Below are 27,256 nucleotides of genomic sequence, written 5' to 3' on the forward strand. Positions count from 1 at the left end.
CTGTCATTATACTTTTTATTGAGACTGGCAGATGGAATGGGAGAGGAGACTGCATAATAAATACTTACAAAATAAGACCTGAAAGAATCTGCTTTAGTTTAAATTGAAAAACATCATTTATTTAAAAGTCTGCTTTACATTACCTTTTATTAAATACATTTGCAGAGAGCTTCATAACTATTGGGACAGTGGGTTGATATCATTGGATAAGACAGCTTTATGCCACCACATGTACATCAGCCCTGTGTAGTAAAACCTCTGCTACTCCAAGGGGCAGTGTACCTGCATTTCTATATGAGTAGATTGAATAGGCCTTGGGCTCCTGCTAAGAATACATTCACAACAAAGGGAGGGGATTGTATACTGGTAATGTAATTATCTACCTCACAAGAAACATACATGGAGTTGCTTCAGTTTCCCTGTTTAGTGCAAGAAATAACAAACAATAGATTTTAATGATTAATACAATAGGCACAAAAGTATGTTCTATTCATTGAACAAATGGGTATACATGTTAAAGGGAACATGTACAGTTAAAAAGCATAATTAGAATATTGTCTGAAATCTCTTTCCCGGATACACATTACAATCTTTTGTTTTTAAAAACAATTGTAGTAGGCCAGCAGGAAAGAAACTGTGCTGAGGTTGAAGAGAGTGGAATAACAGTAGTTTAAAAAATGGTAAATTTCTAATATATTTACAAAAAGTGACTCAGTTTGCTGAAAGGAATGATATACTGTATAATTGTCATAGTCCTATTAAACTTCACAGCATCTCAGAAAGTATAACAAACTTCCTCGACATCAGCTTTCTGTGGCACATGCACTGGGTTCCTTTGGCATCAGGAGAACTGCTGGGGAGGCTGGGGAGAACTGTCCAGGTCCAAGGGGGGAAGCAGATCTTCGAGTACAAGAGGATCAAAACTCTATTTTGATAAACCCTAAGGCAAGGAAATCCTGATGTAGGGCTAACCAATATTATGTCATGGCTCTGGGGTCTCAAAGTTTGAAAATCGTAAAATATTTACGCCTGGTTGAAAAGCTGCCCTGTTATGCTAAGATTTTGTCTCCATCATAGACTCTAGCATGCGAGCGCCGTTTGTTATTGATGTAGTTAAGAAGATAAATTTGTATCCTAAAAAGATAGAAAGATATGTCATTAATGCTATTTATCCTGAGCAATGCAACTTTCTGCTGGAGGAAAGGGTAGAGTTGGATAAAATTAAGGTCTGATAAACTCTTGGGCTACTGTGGCATATAATTCAACAGAGTTAAAGGAACAGTAACACCAAAAAATGAAAGAGCTTTAAAGTAATAAAAATATAATGCACTGTTGCCCTGCACTGGTAAAACTGGTGTGTTTGCTACAGTAACACTACTATAATTTATATAATAAGCTGCTGTGTAGCCACGGGGGCAGCCATTCAAGCTGGAAAAAAGGAGAAAAGGCACAGGTTACATAGCAGATAACAGATAAGTTCTGTAGAATACAATAGTGTTTTATATGTTATCTGCTATGTGCCTGTGCCTTTTCTCCTTTGAATGGCTGCCCCCATGGCTACATAGCAGCTTATTTATATAAATTATAGTAGACTTTCTGAAGTAAACACACAACTTTTACCAGTGCAGGGCAGCAGCACATTATATTTTAGTTACTTTTATACAGTTTCATTTTTTGGTGTTACTGTTCCTTTAAGATTAAAAAGGTTACATTTTTTTATTAAAGTTGTGGCTCACCTTAAAATTAACTTTGCTTTTGGTCTTCATTATTTATTCACTATAGTTTTGCGTTTTCTGTGTTTTTTATTTTTTGCCTCCTTATGCCATTTTCCAGCTTTCAGATGGGGGCCACTGACCCCACAGACTATTGCTTTCTGAGGCTACAATTTTGTTATTTTTTATTACTTATCTTTCTATCTAGTCCTTTGCCTATTCATATTCTCATCTCTACCAAACCAGAGAGCTGATGAAAACAAAGCAAAATAACTGAAAAACCACAAAAAATAAAGACCAATTACAAATTGTCTCAGAATCACGGTCTACATCATACTAAGTTAATTTAACAGTTAACCAACCCTTTAAATATACATCACTGTCAGATAAAGAAAAGAGTATCAGTAGATGTTTACATAATAATTTAACCCTAAGTGCCAGCAGAACTTCACATTTAACAGACAAAATCAAATATGGGAAAATTGTTTTTAGGGCTCTGGTACACGGGGAGATTAGTCGCCCGCGGCAAAACTCCCTGCTCGCGGGCGACTAATCTCCCCGAGTTGCCATGTCGCCGGCGGGATGGCAGACGCGGCGGGGCGATTTCGGGAAATCGCCGAAAGAGCCTTGCGAGTCTTTTTCAGCGATTTGCGCGAAATCGCGCCACCGCGACTGCCATCCCGCCGGCGACTTACATGTTTGCCGGTGGGATGGCAGGGGGAAGGCAACTCGGGGAGATTAGTCGCCCGCGAGCAGTGAGTTTTGCCGCGGGCGACTAATCTCCCCATGTACCAGAGCCCTTATGGACAAAATAACATCTGCTCATTGCTTAGGGGCTGGGGAGTGAAGGAGCCGCTCCTCCACTCCCAAAGCCGGAAGTGCTGCAGAACATAGAATCTATGATCTGTGGCACTTCAGTTCTTTTATCCATACAACTTAGATTCTAAAGGGTTAAATGGTATAGTACTGTTAGACAAGCAGTTTGTGTCCCTTCAACAGTAGGGTATGCTACTTTCTCCTTCTTAATGCATTTGCCAAGCACCTGAGAGAGATGTTCAATCTGCTTTTGACTACTAGGAGATAATTTTCTGCTGGTGTCCGCATGTTTGTGCAGGGTTTCCATGTCTATACAGTGTTTGATGCAAAAGGAAAATGGACTGAAAATAAGTTCTGTGCACAGGAAAGGCATTTATGGAAAATGTACCTGCTTCTTTTCCTAAAAACCGTAATGCTGAAATTTCCGAAAAAGTGCATCCTCCAAGAAAAACTGCTACAATGGTCCTCTGGGAACCGGAATTACGGTCACATAGTTGCTCTGATGAAAACAAAGAAAAACATTGCAAGTGACTGGGTACCGCCATGTCCTTTCAGAGAAATGGAGTTTAATATATATGTATTCATACTCTTGCTGAGCTACATATAAATACACACCTGCAAATTCATTTCCATTGAGTAGACGGGTGACTTCTTCAAGACCTGTCCAACCCTTGCGCTGCAAAACCTAATGAAATAAAATCATAATAGTTTTGTTACGTATGTAGGTTATAGAATTGTCTGTTTTTGGCAACTTTCCAAATGGCTTTTTTTTTTTATTATAGTTTTTGAATTATTTGCTTTCTTCTACTTGCTCAGCTTTTAAATGGGAGCACTGACCCCAGATTGCACTGTAAGGTTTGGTTAGGGTAATTCGGACCCTAGCAACCAGATGGCTGCTGAAACTGGAAAGCTGTTGAACAAAACTAATTCCAAAAACGCCAACTGCAAATTGTCTGAAAATAGCACTTATATCACTAAAAAATTAAAAGTGAAGAACCCCTTTAAAGTCTCTTTTAAATAAGTGTTTTTACACATTCTATTTTTGGTGGATTGCAGAATCATATGGTTTCTGTTCATACATATAGCGATAGGACAAAAAATCAAATTGGATCCTTTGTAAGCTTTTCACAAATTCCATCCAATCAGAGCTCAGCAGACCAATAGAGTTTAGACAATGCCACTTAGCTCAAAACTAATGTGTAATTAGCATGCACAAACAAACAATTTAGCTTTTTTAAAATTATCATTTTAAAAGGCACTGGGAAACATTTCCACAAAATTGTGTGTAAATGATCCCTAATAATGATCCTAAAATAATGCTATAGAACAATGGACTTTAGTGTAGATATGGGACCTGTAATCCAGAATGCTTGGGACCTGGGGTTTTCTGGATAAGGCATCTTTCCATAATTTGAATCACTATACCTTAAGTCTGCTAAAAAATCATTTGAACCTAAATTAAACCCACTAGGATTGTTTTGCCTCCACTAAGGATTTATTTTATCTTAGTTGGGATCAAGTACTGTTTTATTATTACAGAGAAAAAGGAAATCATTTTTAAAGATCAGAATTATTTTCTTTTAAAACAGTCAATGGGAGATGGCCTTCCTGTAACTTGGAACTTTCTGGATACCGGGTTTCCAGATAACAGATCCCATAACTGTCCTTCCAATCTGAAGCTGGTCCAATTTGTCTTTGTACTTGCATTTTTTAACCTGAAAAAACTCACTACAGTCTCCTTTCTGTTTGCCATCACCCGTAGGTTATTGGAACATGGAGCAGTGCCTCTGGCTTTTCTCTGCAGGCAGAGAGTTGCCGCTGCACTCCAATCCGCTCTGCCGTGTCTGCACTGACAGGCGTGGTGTCGGCCTGCGTGCATACACATGGAGTGGATATCCTTGGTGAAATTAATCTAGGGTTTATATAGTATACATTATTACCTGTTCCATGAGTTTACAACTTAAAGGAATGTAAGCACCACTAAAAATATAAGCCATGTCTTTAGGGGTCTTTAGATCGTATTCTCCATCTACTCGAGGAATCTGCAATAATGGAGAAACAAAATTAGTGCAGCAGCTGGACAGGGCTCAAGTAACATAGGGCTGCTTGCCGATAGAGATGATGGTGCAGCAACTCTATGTTATCATATGAATTAATACACCGTTAATACATTTATTAGTGTAAGTAAAAGCAAATTCTTGGAAATACCCACCAAACCAAGTTTTTTGCCGATTCCTCTAAAATTGCTCTTCTTTGCTAGAGATGAAAAGGCATCTGTAAGCTTGCCTAAAGCAAATGGGAAAGGTGACATACCAGTTACATATATTAACATAAATATAATATAGCCTGTAGTAAACAGAGGCAGCAAAATTGTCTGCAGAAACTTCCTTCAAAGGGTTGTTCACCTTAAAATTAACTTTATGATGTAGTAAGTGACATTTTGAGACAATTTGCAGTTGGTCTTCAATTTATTATTATTTGTGCTTTTTGAATTAAGCTTCTTCAACTCTCCAGCATGGGATTTTGACAGCTATCTGGTTGCTAGGATCTAAATTACCCTAGCAACCAGTGGTTTACATAAGAGACTGGAATATGAATAGTAGTACTAAAAAGTAACAATAGGTTTTGGCTGCTGGAGTCAGTGACCCCCATTTAGAAGCTGGAAAGAGTCAGAAGAATGCAAATTATTTAAAAACTATACAAAATAAAAATGAAAACCAATTTAAAAGTTTCCAAGAACTGGCCGATCTATAACACATTAAAATGTTAAATTGAAGGAGAACCACCCCTTTCATGTCCTGCTTTCTGGACTTTAGAACAGTGCAACCCGACTAGCCAGTCTACAATTACATCCCATTATATAGAAATCAGATATTTATCTGATATGCAGTAAATGCACAAGCCTGTGTACTGCCCTTTCTTACAGCAAACAGCAGGGGGGCTCCCTACTGACACCTACCCGCAGCCTTGTCTGTGACCAGTTTGCTCATTTTGTTTTCAACAGCAGTTAGAGTTTCCCCTGGCGCTTGTTCTGTAAGCAGCCCTGTTCGTTTCAGATTTGAGAAGGTTAGCAGATGCTCTGGACCATAACTCTGGAAGATATAAACCAATTCAGCAGAGAAATACAAAATTACTACTCATGCCAGAAATGGAAAATAAAACAGATACAGCTGAACTATTAAAAAGGAAAAACAATTCTCATAACTTTCCCCTTCGTCAAACAAACCTGCAGGTATTGTGTCTTCAGTGAGCGATAATCCTTGGTTATTAAACCTAAGGACAGATGACAAAAAGATAAAATAGAGAAATTAGGAACTAAAACTGACCTGAAAAACTAATAGCCCTTTCTGTGGCCAGAATATGATTTTCAATAGTGTTTGTGCTTCTTTAAATGGTATTATTGCATTTTAAATAGCAAATGTGCAATAAATCTGATTAACCTGACCATACTGTGTGTTTGTAGGGAAACTAGATTGTGGGAACCTATATGAATGAATATTCTTCTTTCAAGCTGCTACAAGATTTTATTAAGCTACATAGTTATATAGGGTTGAAAAATCAGTCCATCAAGTTTAATCCTTCCAAGTAAACCCCACACACACACAAACCTATACTGGCCTATCTATACACTCACATACAGACCCATACTGACCTATCTATACACTCACATACATAAACCCATACTGACCTATCTATACACTCACATACAGACCCATACTGACCTATCTATACACTCACATACATAAACCCATACTGACCTATCTATACACTCACATACAGACCCATACTGATCTATCTATACACTCACATACATAAACCCATACTGACCTATCTATACACTCACATACAGACCCATACTGACCTATCTATACACTCACATACATAAACCCATACTGACCTATCTATACACTCACATACAGACCCATACTGATCTATCTATACACTCACATACATAAACCCATACTGACCTATCTATACACTCACATACAGACCCATACTGACCTATCTATACACTCACATACAGACCCATACTGACCTATCTATACACTCACATACATAAACCATAAATACCAACATCAATACTAACTGTAGATTTTAGTATCACAATAGGCTTGGATACTAACCTGCAAGCTGACCTACAAACTATGTAGAAATGTATACTGTATTTTGCTTCCCACTGGAAAGCTTCTTTATTAGTTCTTATTTTAGTGATGAATGTCGTTTGCCTAATGGAGATATTATAAACAGTATATATATATTTTTTTACTTGCTTTTACAAAGTTTCTTTAAATTATCACTCGCTCAGCTTTCTGTTATGGAGGAACTACAAAGAAGACATAGTTGGATAGTGGTATTGGTCCCATAAATTGTTGCTTAGCAACTGTACAGAATGGCACAGGATTTTGTGGGATGCTGCAAAATCTGATCCTCCATACTGTAACATGACATTTAATCAGATAAAGGCTTCCATGCAGCCGACAGTTAATGAGAAACAAATGTTTATCTATCTTGTTGAATGAAAATGTAGCATATCGTGCTCCCAACAATTGTGTCACGTGGCATCTATATCTGACTTGTAGGATGAGAACTTTCAGTGTGAAAACATCCCTGTCCTCCTGTGTATTTCTGCCCTTAGCCTTGCCCTAGCAGCCACAGCCTCACTGCAGGCTAGCTACATGCTCCTCATCACAAATAGTCCTTATAGTGGTTTTAATCAACTTACAATAAGCCTGGAGTGGTGTGGCATGGTGAGTAAAGCTAAACAATCTTGACTATTAAAGTCATTTTACATTATACTCTAGATTTGCATAACTTAATCTACCACATCCACCTACTTAGGGCCCCCAAGTAGGTGGATGATTCATGTTTAAAGTAAGCATCTACAATTGAATAATAATCAAGATCTACACATAGAAAAAAATACTTACTGAAGCAAAAGAAAGAATAACCTAAAACAGGTTAGCTAAACATTTAGAGACATACATTTATAAAGCCACGTACAGTGAGGCCAAGGCCATATTTATATATAGATACTCTAGGGCCCATGGCTGGGGGATCTGTAAGCCTCTTAACAGATGTTTCCGAAGAGCACAGAGCTTAATATATATTCTAATACAGGGTGTACTATAGAACTTGAGGGTAAAAAAAAATTTTTGTCACATGTTTAACCAGTATGCCCCCCCCCCCCCTCCCTCGCAGCCCCTTTTGCCACAAACAAGCAAGCACAGGGGCAGGAGGATATGGGTCAGGCCCACATCAGCAACAGGCATACATACCATACTCTGTGATTGACAGGAGACACAGCAAGCGTAAACTTTCAATGGGAGAGACCTACAGAAAGAAACACAGCACATTTGTCATGATGTGATCAGTAGAATTAGGAATTTCTAATAGATCCATTAGACTATAGGATCCTGAATTTCAACAGAGAATTTTGATTGTGATACTTATCCAGTCTCCATACCTGTCTGTTGATATGCTCTTCTATAAAGCTGATGCTTTCTCGTATTTCAAATCCTTCTAATAATGCTGTGTACAGAGGGAACAGCAGGAAGGGACTACATTAGATATTATAGAGCAGATCAATTGCCTTCTACTGTATGTCATGCAAAAACAAAACTTATTTATAAAGCACCAACATATTCTGCAGCGCTGTACAAAATATGGGTGTATACACTATCCCCCAAATGTAATAAAAGCGCTAAATTTGCAGTAATCTATAGCAACCAATAAGTTTGCTTTTAAACAGATGACTGGTAAATGCTACCTACTGTTTGGTTGCTATGGGTTACTGCACCTGGGCAAACTCAGGGGCACATTAATCAAAGTACAACAGGTCCGAATACAAAAAAATCATATTTTTTTAAAGGTTGCAACTTGCGTATTTTCTGCAACTTTTTCGTACTTTGCGACAAAATCATATTGTCGTGCTGAGTACGAAAGTTTCGGATTCATTCAAGCTTCGTTATTGTGACTTTCCTTGGGCCGGGTTGGAGCTGCAGAGTGCCATTGAGCCCTATGGGAGACTTTCCTTGGGCCAGGTTGGAGCTGCAGAGTGCCATTGAGCCCTATGGGAGACTTTCCTTGGGCCAGGTTGGAGCTGCAGAGTGCCATTGAGCCCTATGGGAGACTTTCCTTGGGCCGGGTTGGAGCTGCAGAGTGCCATTGAGCCCTATGGGAGACTTTCCTTGGGCCGGGTTGGAGCTGCAGAGTGCCATTGAGCCCTATGGGAGACTTTCCTTGGGCCAGGTTGGAGCTGCAGAGTGCCATTGAGCCCTATGGGAGACTTTCCTTGGGCCAGGTTGGAGCTGCAGAGTGCCATTGAGCCCTATGGGAGACTTTCCTTGGGCCAGGTTGGAGCTGCAGAGTGCCATTGAGCCCTATGGGAGACTTTCCTTGGGCCAGGTTGGAGCTGCAGAGTGCCATTGAGCCCTATGGGAGACTTTCCTTGGGCCGGGTTGGAACTGCAGAGTGCCATTGAGCCCTATGGGAGACTTTCCTTGGGCCGGGTTGGAGCTGCAGAGTGCCATTGAGCCCTATGGGAGACTTTCCTTGGGCCAGGTTGAAGCTGCAGAGTGCCATTGAGTCCTATGGGAGGCTTCCAAAATCATGCACAGAAGGATCAAAGTCAGAAAGGTTTTCCTGCATTTTACGATCATTCAGATACTAAAAAAATCATACTTTTCGGACATTATACGATAAGATATTATTTTTTCGTATTACAAGATATAAATTTTTCGCACTTGAAAAAGCACAATACAAAAAAAATGTTTTTAATACGATTTTTTTGTATCATGCTTTTTATAAATCTGCCCCTAAGTGTCATTTATTACATAACCCCATAATTGTACTGACTACCCACAAATATATAACTGATAAGATGTCCTGGTCAATACAGCTACAGTCTAAATGATTGAGACAACACAGAAGAAAGTGAAGCTAAAAAAAAAAAAAAATGAAATGTAAACTAGAGTTGTAACTCCCACTTGAACTGCCAATGAATTTGGCATTTTATATAGTAATTAAAAATGTAACTGAACCTCATTAGAAATGCATGAGATCTGTAAAGAAAATGTGTTTAATTAAAGAGGATACGCCTCTACATGTCATTAAAATTCCCCTATAAACGATCATAAAATATAGTCAGGTATGCAATCCTATTTTCTCTATACAGTTAACCCCTCCATGAATATGATTCTCAGAAAATACTTACAGTGCTCAGTTTTCATCAGTTCCTGAAAATCTTGCTTTGTTTTCTTTTTCATAATCGACTCACAGGCTCCAATATCTTATAAAAAAGAATACACTGGGTTTACTCATGATGTACTAACAAGGAGAGTTTCATCTGAAATTGTAGTATCACCTAAACAGCATGTTTTGGGGGAAAAACTGATTGCCATAAAAATCGGGTCCTGGGCCTGATAATGGCACAATCTAAATGTTAGATTGTCTCACTATGTTTTTATAAACCATCAACACTAATTTCACATTTAAAATGTACCCCCCCCCCCTTCTCCTCACCCCCCTTACTGACCTGTTTCCATCAAGAGACACAATTATTTGCATTACATTACATTAACATTTATTTATAAAGCGCCAACATATTCCGCAGCGCTGTACAATAAGTGGGTTACATACATTGGACATACAGAGTAACATATAAAGCAATCAATAACCGATACAAGAGGTGAAGAGGGCCCTGCCCAAAAGAGCTATTACTTTCTCAGAACCCAAACTGTATGGCTGGCTCCCCACATATACCATGCAGTGCTTCTGACAGTTATGTTGGATGGCAAATTATTTATGTAGTTTACAGATAAGATTTTATTATCAGTTGCATTATAGTTAGATATGTGCAATTATATCTGACTTGTAGGATGACGTTCACTGTGAAGACATTCCTACCTTCCTGTGTATTTCTGCCCTGAGCCTTGCCTTAGCAGCCACAGTCTGTGTGCCAATAGCCTAAGGCTGATGGCAAACGGGGGATGCTGAATTTTAGTGATTTTTTTCAAGCTGAAAAAGTAAAGTATTGCTGCTGTCTCCCATTTAATTGGAAAAGATGTAGAAGTGGAATAATGTTGGCAGAGAAACACCCCATCAGCCTTAAATAATTTAAATAAAATTATAACCAATGTAGAACCCTGTGATACACAATATAAGTATTTAAATATATAATCAACGATAACACTCTGTGCTTGATTTTTCAGTTCCGTATCTATTCAAGCATACCCCAACCCATGGATTTAAAGGGGCTGTAAAACTGTATATAAAATTGTGCATAATAAAAGCAAACTTAAAGGGATTCTGTCATGATTTTTATGGTATATTTTTATTACTATATTACACTGTATACATTGCAAATAATTCATTCAACCACTTGAAATTTTATTTCTAAACCAACAAATGTATTTTTTTAGCTGTAATATTGGTGTGTAGGTGCCATCTCAGTGCCTGAGTCTGAGCTTTCAGAAGGAGCCAGCGCTACACTACACAGTATAATTGCTTTCAGGTAACCTATTGTCTGTCCTACTCACTGTAACTAAAGGAGTCATGTGCCAGATTTTTACTATTCTGGTATCTACCACTGGGAGCATTTTTAGCAATACAGGTGTCAGGGAGCCGCTATCTTGCTGGCTTCCCATTGTTCTGCTGATTGGCTGCTGGGAGGGAGGGGGTGATATCACTACAACTTGAAGCTCAGCAGTAAAATGTGACTGAAGTTTATCAGAGCACAGGTCACATGACTGGCACCCTGAGAAATGAAGAATATGAAAAAAATATTAAAAAAAAATCTGTTTGTTATTTTAAAAAATGGATTTCAATGCAGGATTCTGCAAGAGAAGCTCTATTAACTGATGTATTTTGTAAAAAACAGAATTAGAATTACTGGGGGTGACTTTAATTGCTTACCTTTTACCCCGGGCTGGTGCTCCTGTTAGGAGAAAACCACACCAGCCCGGGATAGCTGCGAGCTGTAAAAGGTAAGCAAATAAAGTCACTGGGGAGTATACGGTACTGTTTTATTATAATAGAGAAAAAGAAAATAGTTTAAAAAAAATTAGAATCATTTGCTTATAATGGAGTTTATGGGAAATGAACATTCTGTAATTTAGAGCTTTCTGGATAACAGGTTTCCGGATAAGAGAGTCTATATCTGTATTACAATATTTCAATGGCACATGTAGTCAGGACATGGAGTACATAAAATAGCAAAGGGCAGACAGATATTGCCTTGAATACAATATTACTTACAAAATCATTGAACATTTGCTATTAATTCATACTGGAATGTTTCTTAGGATTAACTTTGTTTTTATTGCACTAAATGTAACATTTGGATTTGGAACCCCTTTATGATTATTTGCTTATTCTTTCTGTGCCACTGCATATATAAAAGGAGGAAAACATATTTAGCTATATCTGTTTTATAAAAACGTTTCCCACAAGTGATATTCTTATCTGCACAAACATATGAATGAATGTGATCAACTTCTCTTGGATATCTTCCTCGGCACAGATGCCAAATTGACTGATCTGTCATTTCCATAAGGCCCTAGACACGAGGCTGAATTAATGAGCACTAACACTTAAACCTATATTACTACAATGCAGATAATGACTGTGCAAAGGAATGTAAAAAAAAATGTCTAATAAAAAATAAAACAAACAGCAGCTTCCTGAATACTGCCAGTAGTGTAGGAAAAGAAACTCAGACCCAGGTTTATTAATGTGGTACCGTGCTTAGTAATAATTGGCCAAAATGATAAAGATGGCTTTTCCTTACGCAGACTCAGAAGGCGATGCTCTTGCTTCAAACCTTTTAATTCTTGGGCCACAAATGTCTTCATTTGCCTGATGTCCATTCCTTGACGTTTCTGAATAAAAACATATAGAATACGTGCTGGGAATGAATTCTACCAGTACAGGGATTTCCAGACTGTGACTCTGATTACCCAGCATCCACGACTTCCAGAATCCCTTGTAGGGGGCCTTTCAACAATGCCCTATATAATTATTATTCCATTGAAAAAAATCAGTGGAATCCCTGGAAAGGCTGGAGATCATGAACATTCCTTGAAGGTCGCATCCAGTCCACAGGCCTTCACTTAATGAGTACTTAGAATAAAATTGTTTCTCCCACTGAAGGTGTGGGCTAAGTGAGCCTGCACTCCAGTTAAAGGAAACAATACTATTTTGATACAGAAGTTCTCCTGGCAAGCACTATGCCATTAATAACAAATCTTCGTTGCCACGACTGACTGATCTCCCTGCAATGCCATCCCACCGGCAAGAATGTAAATCGCCGGTGGGATGGCATACGCGTTGCTACAATTTCCCATGAGAGGAAACTTCTGGGAAATCATAGCGACGCGTATGCCATGCCACTGCCGATTTACATTCTTGTCACAGGGCAACTAATTTCCCCGTTTGGCAATGCCCTAAAGGTTAACCCTTTCCCACCCATAGATTGTGCCAGTGCCACAGATTCTTATATAATGCTCAGTGCACGATAGCAATTTGTTCATCTCAAATTTACTTGCAAGGAAACTGCTAAAGAAAACTTTGAATACAATATATAGAGTGTTGTTCTAAGCCATTTAAAGGTGAATTTACTTTGGAAGTGTACAGATGCTTTTTTCTATTTGTGAGTTTGAATATCTTTGTATTTGTGACTCACACTCAGTAGCAACATAACCACAATAGTCAATAAAGACAACAGGGAGTCCTACATATATGGACGTAACTACATGTAAGGTTCAAATTCATGATACTCACATCATACTGTGATTGTAAATTGCGAGCTTTCTGACTCAGGAAACTGAAAACATTGGAAAAATGTTCATTACGGATTTCATTAAAAACCTGAGGAAGAAAAGAACCGAATAATCAGTTTACTTATTGTTCTGTATTTTCCGTTTCCATTATAATAAAAGAGAGAGGTGCCATACATGTGTTACTTTTTATACAGAAGTCAGTTTATTCAGAAATTACCAGAACCCCTTAAGAAAATTTACAATACAGGATAGCTCTGGAAGCAGTGACAGCAACACAGAATATACACGAGTAACTTACCCCGAGTCAACAAAAATACTAGGTCAGACTGCACAATGTAGCCCTTGCTCTACAATAAACCACTGTTACAAGAACCGTTTGTGTGCACAGTTTGGATCCCATTACTTTCTAACAATACATAACCTCGAGGCTGCACGGTAACACCCTTGTTATGTTCCTTATTATGTACTAACTTAACCAACCTAGAGGGGCAATGTAATACAATTTGCAAAGTTTGCATTAGGCTCTAGTAAGTCATAGAAATCAACCAGCAGCTAGAAATTAGCTGTCAGTGGTTTGAATGCAAACATTTGATTTAAATGACACGACACATGAAACAGTGTGTGCAGGGTAAACTTTAAATATGAAATATGGGTGTCTACACCCTTGACATGACTCCCTTTGACTCTAATGCTATGGCATTCACATTAGTGGTAGTCATTTAGATCTCTCGCTCATGCTGCCATGTTAACAAACACACAGCTCACATCACAGAGCTCACCACTGAAATGTGTTTTTTATGCAAGTGCTGTAGATTCAATCTTTTATGTGTGAACAAACACCAAAGCACCTACCAGTAAAAGGCAAGGGTTGCAAAAAGCAGATGGCAGACCAGCATATGAGCCTCTGCAGGCAGTTAGCTACACCTAAGGGCTTGTTAACCTACATCCAAAAGGTGCAACGCAGTGTAAAAAAACAGCTTGAAGTGCAAAGTGCAGGCTTAATGCTCAGTCAATGAGCAATAAGGGGCATAATTATGCAACCTTTAGCACTCTAGAACTTGCATCCAGCGCATTGTTAAATAAGCCTTATGGTGTTTCCCTGTGTTGTTAAGGGCTGTGACAGACGGGGAGAACTGCCTTGTCGCGGGCGACTAATCTCCCCAAATTGCCATCCCACCAGCAAGAATGTAAATCGCCGGTGGGATGGCATACGCGTCACAGTGATTTGCCAAAATCGCCAAAGTTGCCTTGATAGGAAACTTCGGTGATTTTGGTGCTGCGTATGCCATCCCACTGGCAATTTACATTCAAGCTGGTGGGATTGCATTTCGGGGAGATTAGTCGCCCGCGACAAGGGAGATTAGTCGCGTGACTACTAATCTCCCCATCTGCCACGACCCTAAGGCGAACCAACCCTTCCTGGAGTTTAGCAACACCCACCCATGTGATACAGCTCTAGCTGTCAGTGATATTATTCTTTATGTGCTTCTCAAGGTGGAGTTTCTCCAGGGCTGGCAGGGTCTCTTGCTTCTTTACAAACACAGCTCTGAAAACATTTGTATTTACATTTGTAGAATTGCATTTACCTTATCTTGAGAATTTAGAAGGACCTTTATACTCTTATCACATGAAGTAACCTCTGGACCAAATTCAACACTTCCTATAAAAGCAAAATATTTGGAAATGAGAAAACAGGTATGAGAACACAAGAAGAAGAAAATTTAAGAAGATTTAAATAACTAATAAATCATTTCTAAAACTAGTGACATGTTTTCTAAAGTGCAGGCATGAACAGTATGTCTAAATGTTTTTAAGATGTGTTTTTTTGTGTTGATCACATACATACAAATTTGTTGTACTTGCACTAACTGCACCCTGGATAGATACTTGGACCAAGCTGTGTTCTGTCCTTACTTTATGCTCAGTATGCTGAAGTAGATGACATAGCTAGAATCTAAAGCAATTGGTACCAAGACATAACATGATTTGGCAAAAAAAACACATGGAAAGACAGTTTGGATTAAACACTGGAACTACCCATCTCATAGAAAGTCAATAAAACTGCATTTTGCTTGCCCCTATGCAGAAACAAAACTGTATTACTGTAATAAAGTCCATGTCTGTGTTTTCTCTATGCAGAAAACAAATATATCAGACTAATAAAGGGTGACCCTTATGTCTCTAAGAACCTATGGCCTCTGCCATTTCAAAATCCCTGTCCTAATATGATTTAGTTTGATACAAGATCCAACAAAATATTAAGATCTTGTGTTTTATAGACAGAGGGGAAGCCCATTATATTTTAGTCCCTTTCTTCGTGGGTACCCCTTTGGTTCTAAACATTAAATGAGAGGGTTGCGTGTCAGGGCAAACCGCTAATTCATTCAAAACATAATGGCCAAGAAGTGCATCTCCCTGTATGCTCCTTTATCCCCAAGAAATGCCATTTGCAACACTTTACATTCAGTCAACCAACAGAAATGTTATTATGGGTGAATGCTCATTCATATATGCATAGTCATAAAACACATTTAGACAGAGACCAGCTTACCACATTTTATGCGGAAAATATCATCAACTAGTCCTTCATAAACAACTTGGGAACACATAGGAGTCACATAGTCCACATCTAGAAAATAATATAGGTTATTTAGTAGAGAAATGTACTGCTACCATTTTCTAGACATACCAGCATTCTTTTAAAACTACAAGTATTCAAAATACACGGGCCGATTCTAAAGCTGCCGATATCGGTCCCTTAGACAGATTCGGCAGCTAATCGGCCCGTATATGGGCACTACCGACGGGCCTGCCTGACTGATATCTGGCTTGAAATCAGCCAGATCTCGATCAGGCAGGTTAAAAAAATCTAGTCGGATCGGGGACCGTATTGGCTCGTTGATGCGGTCCCCGGACCGACTTTGCCTATACCCGCCGTAATAATTTGATAGTTTAGCCTGGACCGTAGGTGGGGGATATCGGGAGAAGATCTGCTCGCTTGACGATCTTAAGGTGTATGGGCACCTTAGGGGAATGGGGCTGAGGTCCGGTGCCTACAGAAGCACCGAGCCTTAACACAGCCCAGATTAACACTTTATTTACTCTAGTTTGGAATTTATTACTATACGTTATCTGTTAACTCCATCACCTTCACAATGGTTGAGAGACTGCCTTAAAGATGAGTAATAGAACAGAAAGATATGTGATTTATTTACAGAATGAAATGCAAATTGGATTTGAAATAGCAGGTCAGAAAAAATAAAGGCACTGCAATTTTAATAAACTTTAAAAAGATCAATGTGTGCATTTGCTGAAAGTCAATTCTAAAATAAACTTGCTCCTAAATAAGTGCACTTCTGGAACCGACCCAGCAAACTAACTTCCTACCTCTGTCAATCATAAAGACAAGCCCCAGATCAGATCGTCTGTCTTTTTGATCATGTTCATCGTCTTCTAGTAGATCTCTCCACAAGTCAAAGACCATCTAAAAACCAATACATTAACAGAAATGTCTCACAATTACAATTATAAAAATCAAATATCTCAATTATGCCAATAAGCATAAATGAGGTAACCCATATCAACCAATATATAATCATTTTTTATCAATCTGAAACAGGTAGCCTGTGGCTAAGCCTAGGTTATTTTATAACAATAATATATTTTAGAATAATAGTGAGATAGTGTGCTCTAGGGTAAGCCAACAGATGAAAAGAATAACAAAAACAAAAAAACCTAAGACAGGCACACCTTATCTCAAAATTCTCTGCTTTCTTCGTCTTGGCAAAGAGTTTAAAATTCATAAAATGCAGCCAATAGCTAGAACCTACCAAGGGATAACAGATGAGTTAATGAGTGATTCACCCCTTATATGCACCAGTGATGTTGCCCTTAGCAACCAATCAGCAATTAGATTTAAACAGTCATCTACAAGTTAGAAAACAAAAGCAAATATCTGATTGGTTGCTATGGCAACATCACCGGTGATGTTGGATTACACACTAAGATAACTATACTCCTGTGTGTCCCAGAAAGACTTACCATTAAAGGAATAGTTCAGTGTAAAAATTAAACTGGGTAAAATAGACAGACTGGACAAAATAAAATAAAAAAAAAAACCAACAATATAGTTAGTAAGGCAAAAAAAAAAAAGGCTGGAGTGGGCAGATGTCTAACATAATAGCCAGAACTCTACTTCCTCCTCTCTTTAAGCTGTTAGCAGTCTGTAGCCAATCAGTGACTTAAGGGGGGGGGCCCTATGGGACATAACTGTTCAGTCAGTTTGCCTTTGAATCTGACATGCGTGCCCACAAACTAACAGTTATGTCCCATGTGGCCCCCCTTAAGTCACTGACTAACTAAGAGGTTAGAGAGCTGAAAGCAGGAAATAGAGTTCTGGCTATTATGACATCCCCTCACTCCAGCTTTACATCTAGATACATTTTTTCATATAAGCCATATAGTAGAATATATATTAGTTCCACTGGGATATTTTCACTGTGTTATTCCCTGGCATAGTTATGTTATACTGTACAGTCAATCCAGGAAGACAGATTGCTTTTGGTAATAAATTCCTTCCACATTTTTTTTCCTTTTGGACACTCATTGATTAAACACTTCACATTTGACAATACAACATGACTGTATTACCTTAGAACACCGTCCTATACCATAGGTCTTTGAAACTGGACCAAAGATGGAATTCAGCAAATGAAGAGCTTTTGCCACTGTCCCAACCCAGCGTTGGTCCCCTTCCTAACAAAATAAAGTCAGACATGACTACACCAAGAATACAAGACATTCTAAAGGATCAGTAACATAAAAAAAAAAAACTAAAACATTTTATATGCAACTCTTAAAACCGTGTCTCAGACTGTATTTGTCTTACAGCAAATGTTCAGATGTCGATCATATGTTTTAATGCAATTATCTAAAACGAAAGTGCAGACCAAAATAGTAGTATTAAAGTCCTAAATATAACAAATCTAACAATGTTTTGGCCATTAATAATTGGCAGACAACATCATACAATCATACAAATATTATGGCCTGGAATCACATTTTAGGTCACCACCCATGGATATTGTCCGGTAGGCAATACATGCACTTATACAGCTATCAGACCCCTTATCCGGAAACCCATTATCCAGAAAGTTCCAAATTACGGAAAGGTCATCTCCCATAGACTACATTTTAATCAAATAATTCACATTTTTAAAAATGCTTCCTTTTTCTCTGTAATAATAAAACAGTACCTTGTACTTGATCCCAACTAAGATATATTTAATCCTTATTGGGGCCAAAACAATCCTTTTGGGTTTAATTACGGTTTAAATAATTTTTTAGCAGACTTAAGTTAGAAGATCTGAATTACAGAAAGACCCCTTATACGAAAAAAAACCAGGTCCCGAGCATTCTGGATAATGGGTCCCATACCTGTACAATCTTTGTAAAGTACCTTAAATTTAATTCCAAATAAGATGTAGAAGATCTGAATTACAGAAAGACCCCTTATACGAAAAAAAAAACCAGGTCCCGAGCATTCTGGATAATGGGTCCCATACCTGTACAATCTTTGTAAAGTACCTTAAATTTAATTCCAAATAAGATGTACAAATCAGTATCAGTGGCAAAACAATCCTATTGGGTTTATTTAATATTAAAAAAATGATTTTTAGCAGACTGGTATGGTGATCCAAACTACAGAAATATTCCTTATCCAGAATTAACATTATTCTAAAGAGTTTTAATAATTCTACATATAACAAACATGCTTATTTCTAGATCAGTGTTATATCTAAAATTCACAAAATCCTTTTATATCTATCCTTATAACGTATGGCAGACACAGGAACTATGCCCTAAACTGTGACAAAAGCTAAGTGTATCATTTATACTGGAATATTAAGATATTGTGCGGGGCACAGGAAGCATGTACAATGTACACTGTAGTACCTGCACTTTCTGCAAGCTGAAAGCCCATTAAAATGCAGGGCAACCCAAAATCGCCTTTTTATATATGCATTTAGGCATCAGTTTCCAGGTACATTCTTGCCCTTTGCCTTACTATACATCTTGTGCATGGTAAGGCTAATGTCACATGTAGTGGTTTCTCAGACATAATTTTTGGTGGAGAAACTGCTGATTTTGCCCCTACCTCCCTGAATGATAGTGACAGATATTAAAACTGCTTGTCAGTGCAAACACATGGATTATTTTGGCTATTATTTGAGCTAAAATACAGCCTGTGTACAGTGACAGGCAGAACCTTACTTCCCAAATATTTTATCTAACAAAAGGATGCTAAAGAGTATAGGCATTACACTAGCATTTTGCCATTTTGGAAGTTCCAAATTTTTCCATACCATATTGCTCTAGATTGACAGATATAGTTTTTTCACATTTTAACAAAATGATGTACCTTTATCAAATGTAAAATGCTACTGTCCTCTATTATTTGTGTTACTTACTAGGAAATAATCTCTGTAAAATTCAGGCAGTTCCATACTGATAATATCATCATCCAGTGGAAGAAGATAGAAGGACCACTCATCACATGTAACATCTGTTCCAAAGAGAATATTCTTGCTTTAGTAAAGTACCCTAGTAATTTTACTAACTGTACAATAGCTTTGCGATGACAACAATATTGAAAGTGACATTTACTGTAAACTCAGAAATGAGATTCAATCAGTTACAGTGGCAACAGTTTGGACAATATTTTGGGCAAATAATATGTGTTAAGGTGCCCATACATAGCCTGACTTTAAGGATATCAAAATGATTATTCTGTAGGCCCAAACAGATACTCTGTGATCTACCATTTACAAAGATGGCTAAATCCAAGCAATGTGCTTCTCCTGCTAATGGCCCAAAGAAGCAGTTCCAATGAATAGTAGGGTGTGTTCTCCAGTATCTGGATCTACCAATGCCACATATACAGTATGTGCAGAAAAGATGCATTGGTAGGTTGGACCATCTGCTTAGGCAGGGCTACTGTGGTAGTATTTCAGGAAAGTCTGCCTAAATTGCTTGCCATGGCCTATACATGAATTCATTGCCAGGAATTAGGGCTCTAAATGTTTTAATATTGCCTTAAACACATCAGTATAATCTTACTTTCACCTTCCAATAAAATAATACAGCTTGTATGAATTTAAATCATTGAGTGGTCCCCTATTCTAGGTTTTAACCCCGGCCTATTCATCTGAAAATGCTGTGATGTACTACAGTAGTGCCGTAAACTAGGTACAAAAGCACTTCTTAATCTTGTCAAGAAATATCCACAGTCAGGAAACAGGCCTTAGAGTATGCACAGTAATGCATTTATTTTAAAATTCAGGGTACCAGCTGTCCCTGGGATTGTATAAATTGTCCCTGGGGTGTCCCTTAAACAGATTACTTGCTAGGTCTTAATATATTGGTGAAAAATTATATTATAAGCCATGACTTTAATAAAGGGGGAAGCCTTTATGGCACAAATGTATCTAATTGTAATCAAATGTGATAAAGGCTATCATTTAAAAAAAAAAAAAAAAAAATGTTGCTTTGGTTATTATTACCTCCGAAGATCCCCTCCTGCTCTAGTACCATGTCACAAGTATAAAACTGTAAGACAATAAAAGAGATGTGGAACTTAATGTAAGTAATATAAATCTTACATTAATTGGTATATACAGTGGTGTGAAAAACTATTTGCCCCCTTCCTGATTTCTTATTCTTTTGCATGTTTTTCACACAAAATGTTTGTGATCATCAAACACATTTAACTATTAGTCAAAGATAACACAAGTAAACACAAAATGCAGTTTTTAAATGAGGGTTTTTATTATTTAGGGAGAAAAAAAATCCAAACCTACATGGCCCTGTGTGAAAAAGTAATTGCCCCCTGAACCTAATAACTGGTTGGGCCACCCTTAGCAGCAATAACTGCAATCAAGCGTTTGCGATAACTTGCAACGAGTCTTTTACAGCGCTCTGGAGGAATTTTGGCCCACTCATCTTTGCAGAATTGTTGTAATTCAGCTTTATTTGAGGGTTTTCTGGCATGAACCGCCTTTTTAAGGTCATGCCACAACATCTCAATAGGATTCAGGTCAGGACTTTGACTAGGCCACTCCAAAGTCTTCATTTTGTTTTTCTTCAGCCATTCAGAGGTGGATTTGCTGGTGTGTTTTGGGTCATTGTCCTGCTGCAGCACCCAAGATCGCTTCAGCTTGAGTTGACGAACAGATGGCCGGACATTCTCCTTCAGGATTTTTTGGTAGACAGTAGAATTCATGGTTCCATCTATCACAGCAAGCCTTCCAGGTCCTGAAGCAGCAAAACAACCCCAGACCATCACACTACCACCACCATATTTTACTGTTGGTATGATGTTCTTTTTCTGAAATGCTGTGTTACTTTTACACCAGATGTAACGGGACACGCACCTTCCAAAAAGTTCAACTTTTGTCTCGTCGGTCCACAAGGTATTTTCCCAAAAGTCTTGGCAATCATTGAGATGTTTTTTAGCAAAATTGAGACGAGCCTTAATGTTCTTTTTGCTTAAAAGTGGTTTGCGCCTTGGAAATCTGCCATGCAGGCCGTTTTTGCCCAGTCTCTTTCTTATGGTGGAGTCGTGAACACTGACCTTAATTGAGGCAAGTGAGGCCTGCAGTTCTTTAGATGTTGTCCTGGGGTCTTTTGTGGCCTCTCGGATGAGTTGTCTCTGCGCTCTTGGGGTAATTTTGGTCGGCCGGCCACTCCTGGGAAGGTTCACCACTGTTCCATGTTTTTGCCATTTGTGGATAATGGCTCTCACTGTGGTTTGCTGGAGTCCCAAAGCTTTAGAAATGGCTTTATAACCTTTACCAGACTGATAGATCTCAATTACTTTTGTTCTCATTTGTTCCTGAATTTCTTTGGATCTTGGCATGATGTCTAGCTTTTGAGGTGCTTTTGGGCTACTTCTCTGTGTCAGGTAGCTCCTATTTAAGTGATTTCTTGATTGAAACAGGTGTGGCAGTAATCAGGCCTGGGGGTGACTACAGAAATTGATATTGAAATTGAAAATTGAAATTGATAAACCACAGTTAAGTTATTTTTTAACAAGGGGGGCAATCACTTTTTCACACAGGGCCATGTAGATTTGGAGTTTTTTTTCTCCCTTAATAACGTAAACCTTCATTTAAAAACTGCATTTTGTGTTCAATTATGTTATCTTTGACTAATAGTTAACGGTTTTTGATGAGCAGAAACATTTAAGTGTGACAAACATGCAAAAGAATAAGAAATCAGGAAGGGGGCAAATAGTTTTTCACACCACTGTATATATACATTATTTGGACCTGCACCCAGGCAACAGCAACTTATCTATACGTGAGTGCCGGCATTTACTTGGAAGTTATATATATATATATATATACACACATACACACACACATATATATATGCACCAAATGCTCAAGAGTCTTAGGGCTGTGACACACGGGGAGATTAGTCGCCCATGACAAATCTCCCTTGTCGCCGGCGACTAATCTCCCCAAGATTCCATCCCACCGGCGATTTACAAATCGCCGGTGGGATGGCATATGCGGCGCCGCAATCACCGAAGTTGCCTTCAGAGGAAACCGGCGCCGCGTTTGCCATCCCACTGGCGATTTACATTTAAGCGGGTGGGATGGCATATCCGGGAGATTAGTTGCCCGCGACAAGGGAGATTTGTCGTGGGCGACTAATCTCCCCGTCTGCCACGGCCCTTAGAGGGAGTCTTGACAAGAAGTACAGACTTTGCAGGCTTCTTTGTATAAACAGCAGTTGGCACAGGTCTAAAGATTAAGGGGCAGATTTATCAAAATGTGAGTTTAGAGCTTAATACAGATAAACTCAACCACATTCTATTCATGTATATGGGAAGTGTATTTATCAATGGGTGAAATCTAGAACTCACCATTTGATAAATAGGCTTCTAAAAATCCCATAGGAATTAATAGAATGTGGGTGAGTTTTTATGTATTAAGCTCTAAACTTACATTTTAATAAAATTACCATTGTCTTACCACCCCTGTTTTCCCAGCCACTGAGTGACACTGGTGGTCACAAAGATGCACCAAAGTGATTTCTGACTTTTTGAACAGTTAAGAATGAAGGTTTCCTATTATTTTTGGACTCACCTTTTGAGGACTAAATATAATTTTGTATTTCCGGTTTCTTGCAGAAGCTTTATCTGAACGTACAAGATCTGCATAAAAAATGTTAAGACCATTTAGATGAATGCAGTATATATAATATCATATACTGCAACTGTAAATGTATTTTTCGATACAGTTACAGGCCCGAGAAGAGAAAATGTACTGAATCTCTAAAAGCAGTTTTGTGCGTTACCTTTTTACCTCGGTATCTCAGTACTTACTAGCAATAAATTTCACATGCTTGATGCGTGGTCTGATCAAAAAACACAATCTAGGGAGGTAAATAAGACAAGCATTAATAAAGTATTTTCTGGTCATGTTGCTTAGTAATTGCTGGTTAACCAATTTTAGGAATGATCTATACATCAAATATTTGTCCAAATAACTATCTAAATGAAAAATATGTCACATTCAGACAGTTTTAAAGGAGAATGGAAGCTAAAATCACTAGGGGTGTCAAGTGTTTCTAACCAACAACTGAGACACCAGGAAAGTGCTCGTCTTTCCTGAATGAACTTGAGCTAGTTTCTTTTTTTTTTTTGCAGAGCCCCTTAAATGTTTTACCACTTCCATGCAATGTTCCTCTGCTCCAAAAGAACATTTTTTATTGGCCAGGAATGGCCAGGAATTGGCCAGGAATGGGAAAGTTTTGTGGTCCCCCAAATCACACATTTTCAAGCATCACTGTATAGAAAGTTAATAGACACAGTTGCTAAACTAAAAATGTATTTTTACTAGAATATACTTAGCTATAACCATTAATGTGGTAAAAAATGCTGCAGTACTGCACTTCCATTCCTGAAATTCAACAATTTTTTTGTAGTAATCTAGAAGACTTACTGGTCACAGTTGCTATAAATGGGCTTGTCCTCCAGTTTATACAGTTTGTCCACCTCATGTTGCTAAATTAAGATTAAGGAACATAACTTTACAATGACACAACAAACTGTAAGTATCTTTGAATTAAAAGATATAATTGTAAATGATAATAATAATCCTTAAATTAGCTTGTATCCACTGGAGCATTTGGCTATACACAAAACTACTGTACATATGCTATACCTGTTATAAAGAATTAAATTGCCAGTCATTAAAGACACACATAACACAGAAAATGGGTTATACCTTTAATATTGAGACATTGGCAATGCGATCTAATGGGCTCATCAAATCTGGTTCAATAAACAAGTCTTTTTTTCCAGGTAGCTGGAAGCAACAAAATATAGAACATTATTACAACATACTGTAATTAAGAAATTTCAGAAAGACTTAAAAAAAACTAGATTCAGAGAAGTTGGCTTTATAAATGTTAGCTATAAAGGGCAACAATTAAAAATATAGCTTTCAAAATTGTAATAAATGAATTCATTAAATTAAATTGTAATAAATTAATTCATTAACACTCCTTGGAGTGCCTTCCCACTGATGGGAAACACGTGCGTCGCTTTGCTTTCCCATGTCGCCTCGTGTGGCAACTTCTGAAGCTAAAGTGATGCATATGTTTTTCCACTGGTGATTTACATTATTGCCAGTTGGAAGACATTTTTTTGAAGATAAGTCGACCATGGTAGAGGAGATTTATTGTGGGTGACTAATATCCTCATATATAATGATTTTTTTTTTTTTTTAACACAGAGTAGCAGGCACAAACTACAGGGTTACTGCACGCCTCACACTGACCTGCTCCAAAATATAGATTAGCTGATCTCGAGCCAGTCTTTTTAATATTGTAAAATCAGGAAGCTCAGGGGAATCTATTCTTTCTGAAGCCATTTCAAAACCTTGCAGTTGATAAACCTGCAAAAAAAAATTAAACATTAGTAGAACATTAAAAACAAAAGGGCTCATTTTCATTTCATCTAAGAGGCAGACTCTTTAATACGTCCTACAGACACATAACAAAAAATACATTTTGTACTACTGTCACACATAAAAGCAGCCTAGGATACAGTTAATAAGTTTCTTCTATATGGGCTATTTTCTGGGAGAATCCAGTGGGACTGTTTACACTATGTTGAACCATGTGGGTTGATTATAGTATATTGCAGCACTGATCCAAACACCTGATTCTGATTGCATAATGGAAATTGACATATCATATCACTACAAATAATTAGAATGCATAATGGAAATTGACATATCATATCACTACAAATAATTAAATTGCATAATGGAAATTGACATATCATATCACTACAAATAATTAGGGATGCCTCCCACAGGCTTCTGTGCACTGGCGACCTAAATGCAGTAGTGAAATCAGGGGGAAAGCTGGTTCTTCCTAAGCCCCTCAGCATTTTTAAGGCTGTAGTGTGCATGAACTGTCAGTGCTATATGAGACACCAGCCACCCTAATCAACTGAAGTGTAAGGGGTTAAATGCTATTTTAACTTGATTTATTCATAGATTAATATTTATTTTTACAGTGACTCTGACACATTCCTAGAATTGACAGGAATATGTCAGCAACACTAGTCAAAGAGGGCTGCACAGAGATTTGATGTCATCCCCAGCTTCTTGTATGATGTGCTTCCTTCCTTTATATAAAGCCCCAGAAATGGAAAAGGGATTAGATCACATATTACCTCTTAAAAATGTACTTAGAGCTACAGAGATATCATCTCTCCTCCGTGTCTGAGCTGAAAACGAGGGCTGGATACAGCCTTGCATTCTCACACAGGAAGTAGTCATATCTGTGAGTGACAAGCAACTCTGTGCAATGGCAGCCTAGGTCCCGCCCCATGTCTTACTGTTCCCAGCCTGATTAGGCTCTGGTTGTGTCGTGTTGTTGTGTTTGTTTATGGCTGAGAAGCTGTAGTTTTTCCCGGAATTCTGTTCTATTAACACCTATTATTTCTTATTTCCAGCACTTAAACACCCTCGTAAGGCGCATGCCCTTTTCATTAAAGCAGTAGCCATTTAGATACTGTGCCCTCCTGCTGTCAGGTAGCCACAACTCCCTTCACCCTTAGTAATTGCATAGTGTGTGTTTGTGTCACTGCCATCCAGCAGAAAACAGCAGTTGACCAAATGCCTCTGATGCAACTGAATGTAAACCCCGTGTGATGTAAAGAGTGGCAGATGAACTTTAGAGCCAAATTCCCCCTTCAGTATTTCTCACACTGAGGTCTGCTTGGGACTGCACCTTGTTCATTCTATAGGGTGCCTTTCATGCAATAGTTTTAGCAGCAGTGATGTGGGAGAGGGTATGGACAGTGGCCCTCCTGCTGGAACAGAATAACAACTGCTTCTAATGCATGTACACAGCCCGGGCCAGCTGCAATGGATCCCAGTTAGAGACATGAAGATGTTCAGGGAAGAGAAGCACCAGCCCAAGGTTTAGGTGGTTATAATCACTGTTGGTGCCTAACAAATTGTCCCCACCCTGTGATAAATACCCTTTGAAATACCCAGTGATGATACCCTTTCCTTCTCCTTTAACCCTTTAAGTGCCAGCCGAATTCGTCATTTCGGTTCCCCCCAGTGCCAGACGTTTTTTAAGCATTTTGTACTCATTCACTTTAACAATGTTTTTTGGTAGGAAAACCTCCACGAAACTAGGGAAATTATATATCGTTTTTTTCGTCACTAATTGGGCTTCGACATACATACCAAATTTTATAACTTTTCTGGAGATATGATGTGTATTTTGGGTGAAATATGTAAAAAAAAAATAAAATTATGAAAAATTTCTGTATATTTTGAGGTTTTTTTCCATAGAAAAGTTAATTTTACTCACTTTTTTTTATTGTTTGTAAAAGCCCTGATACTCCCAAGT

At 38.2% G+C, this 27,256-nt stretch overlaps 1 protein-coding gene across 1 annotated transcript; it reads right to left on the minus strand.

The window, feature by feature from the left end:
* On the minus strand, positions 1–26,150 carry vps33b (vacuolar protein sorting 33 homolog B). The gene is given in 24 exon segments (NM_001103034.2): positions 1–1,134; positions 2,917–3,027; positions 3,144–3,213; positions 4,469–4,570; positions 4,741–4,814; positions 5,488–5,620; positions 5,755–5,801; positions 7,805–7,859; positions 7,993–8,057; positions 9,742–9,816; positions 12,316–12,406; positions 13,308–13,394; positions 14,893–14,966; positions 15,858–15,935; positions 16,694–16,790; positions 17,957–18,061; positions 19,777–19,871; positions 20,869–20,914; positions 23,461–23,528; positions 23,700–23,749; positions 24,319–24,380; positions 24,604–24,684; positions 25,159–25,275; positions 26,064–26,150. Coding segments are annotated over 23 exon segments (1,839 nt in total). The 5' UTR covers positions 25,252–25,275; positions 26,064–26,150; the 3' UTR covers positions 1–1,054.
* Between the last annotated feature and the right edge of the window lie 1,106 nt (positions 26,151–27,256).

This window comes from Xenopus tropicalis, chromosome 3 (assembly GCF_000004195.4).
Source record: "Xenopus tropicalis strain Nigerian chromosome 3, UCB_Xtro_10.0, whole genome shotgun sequence".
NCBI classification, from domain to species: domain Eukaryota; kingdom Metazoa; phylum Chordata; class Amphibia; order Anura; family Pipidae; genus Xenopus; species Xenopus tropicalis.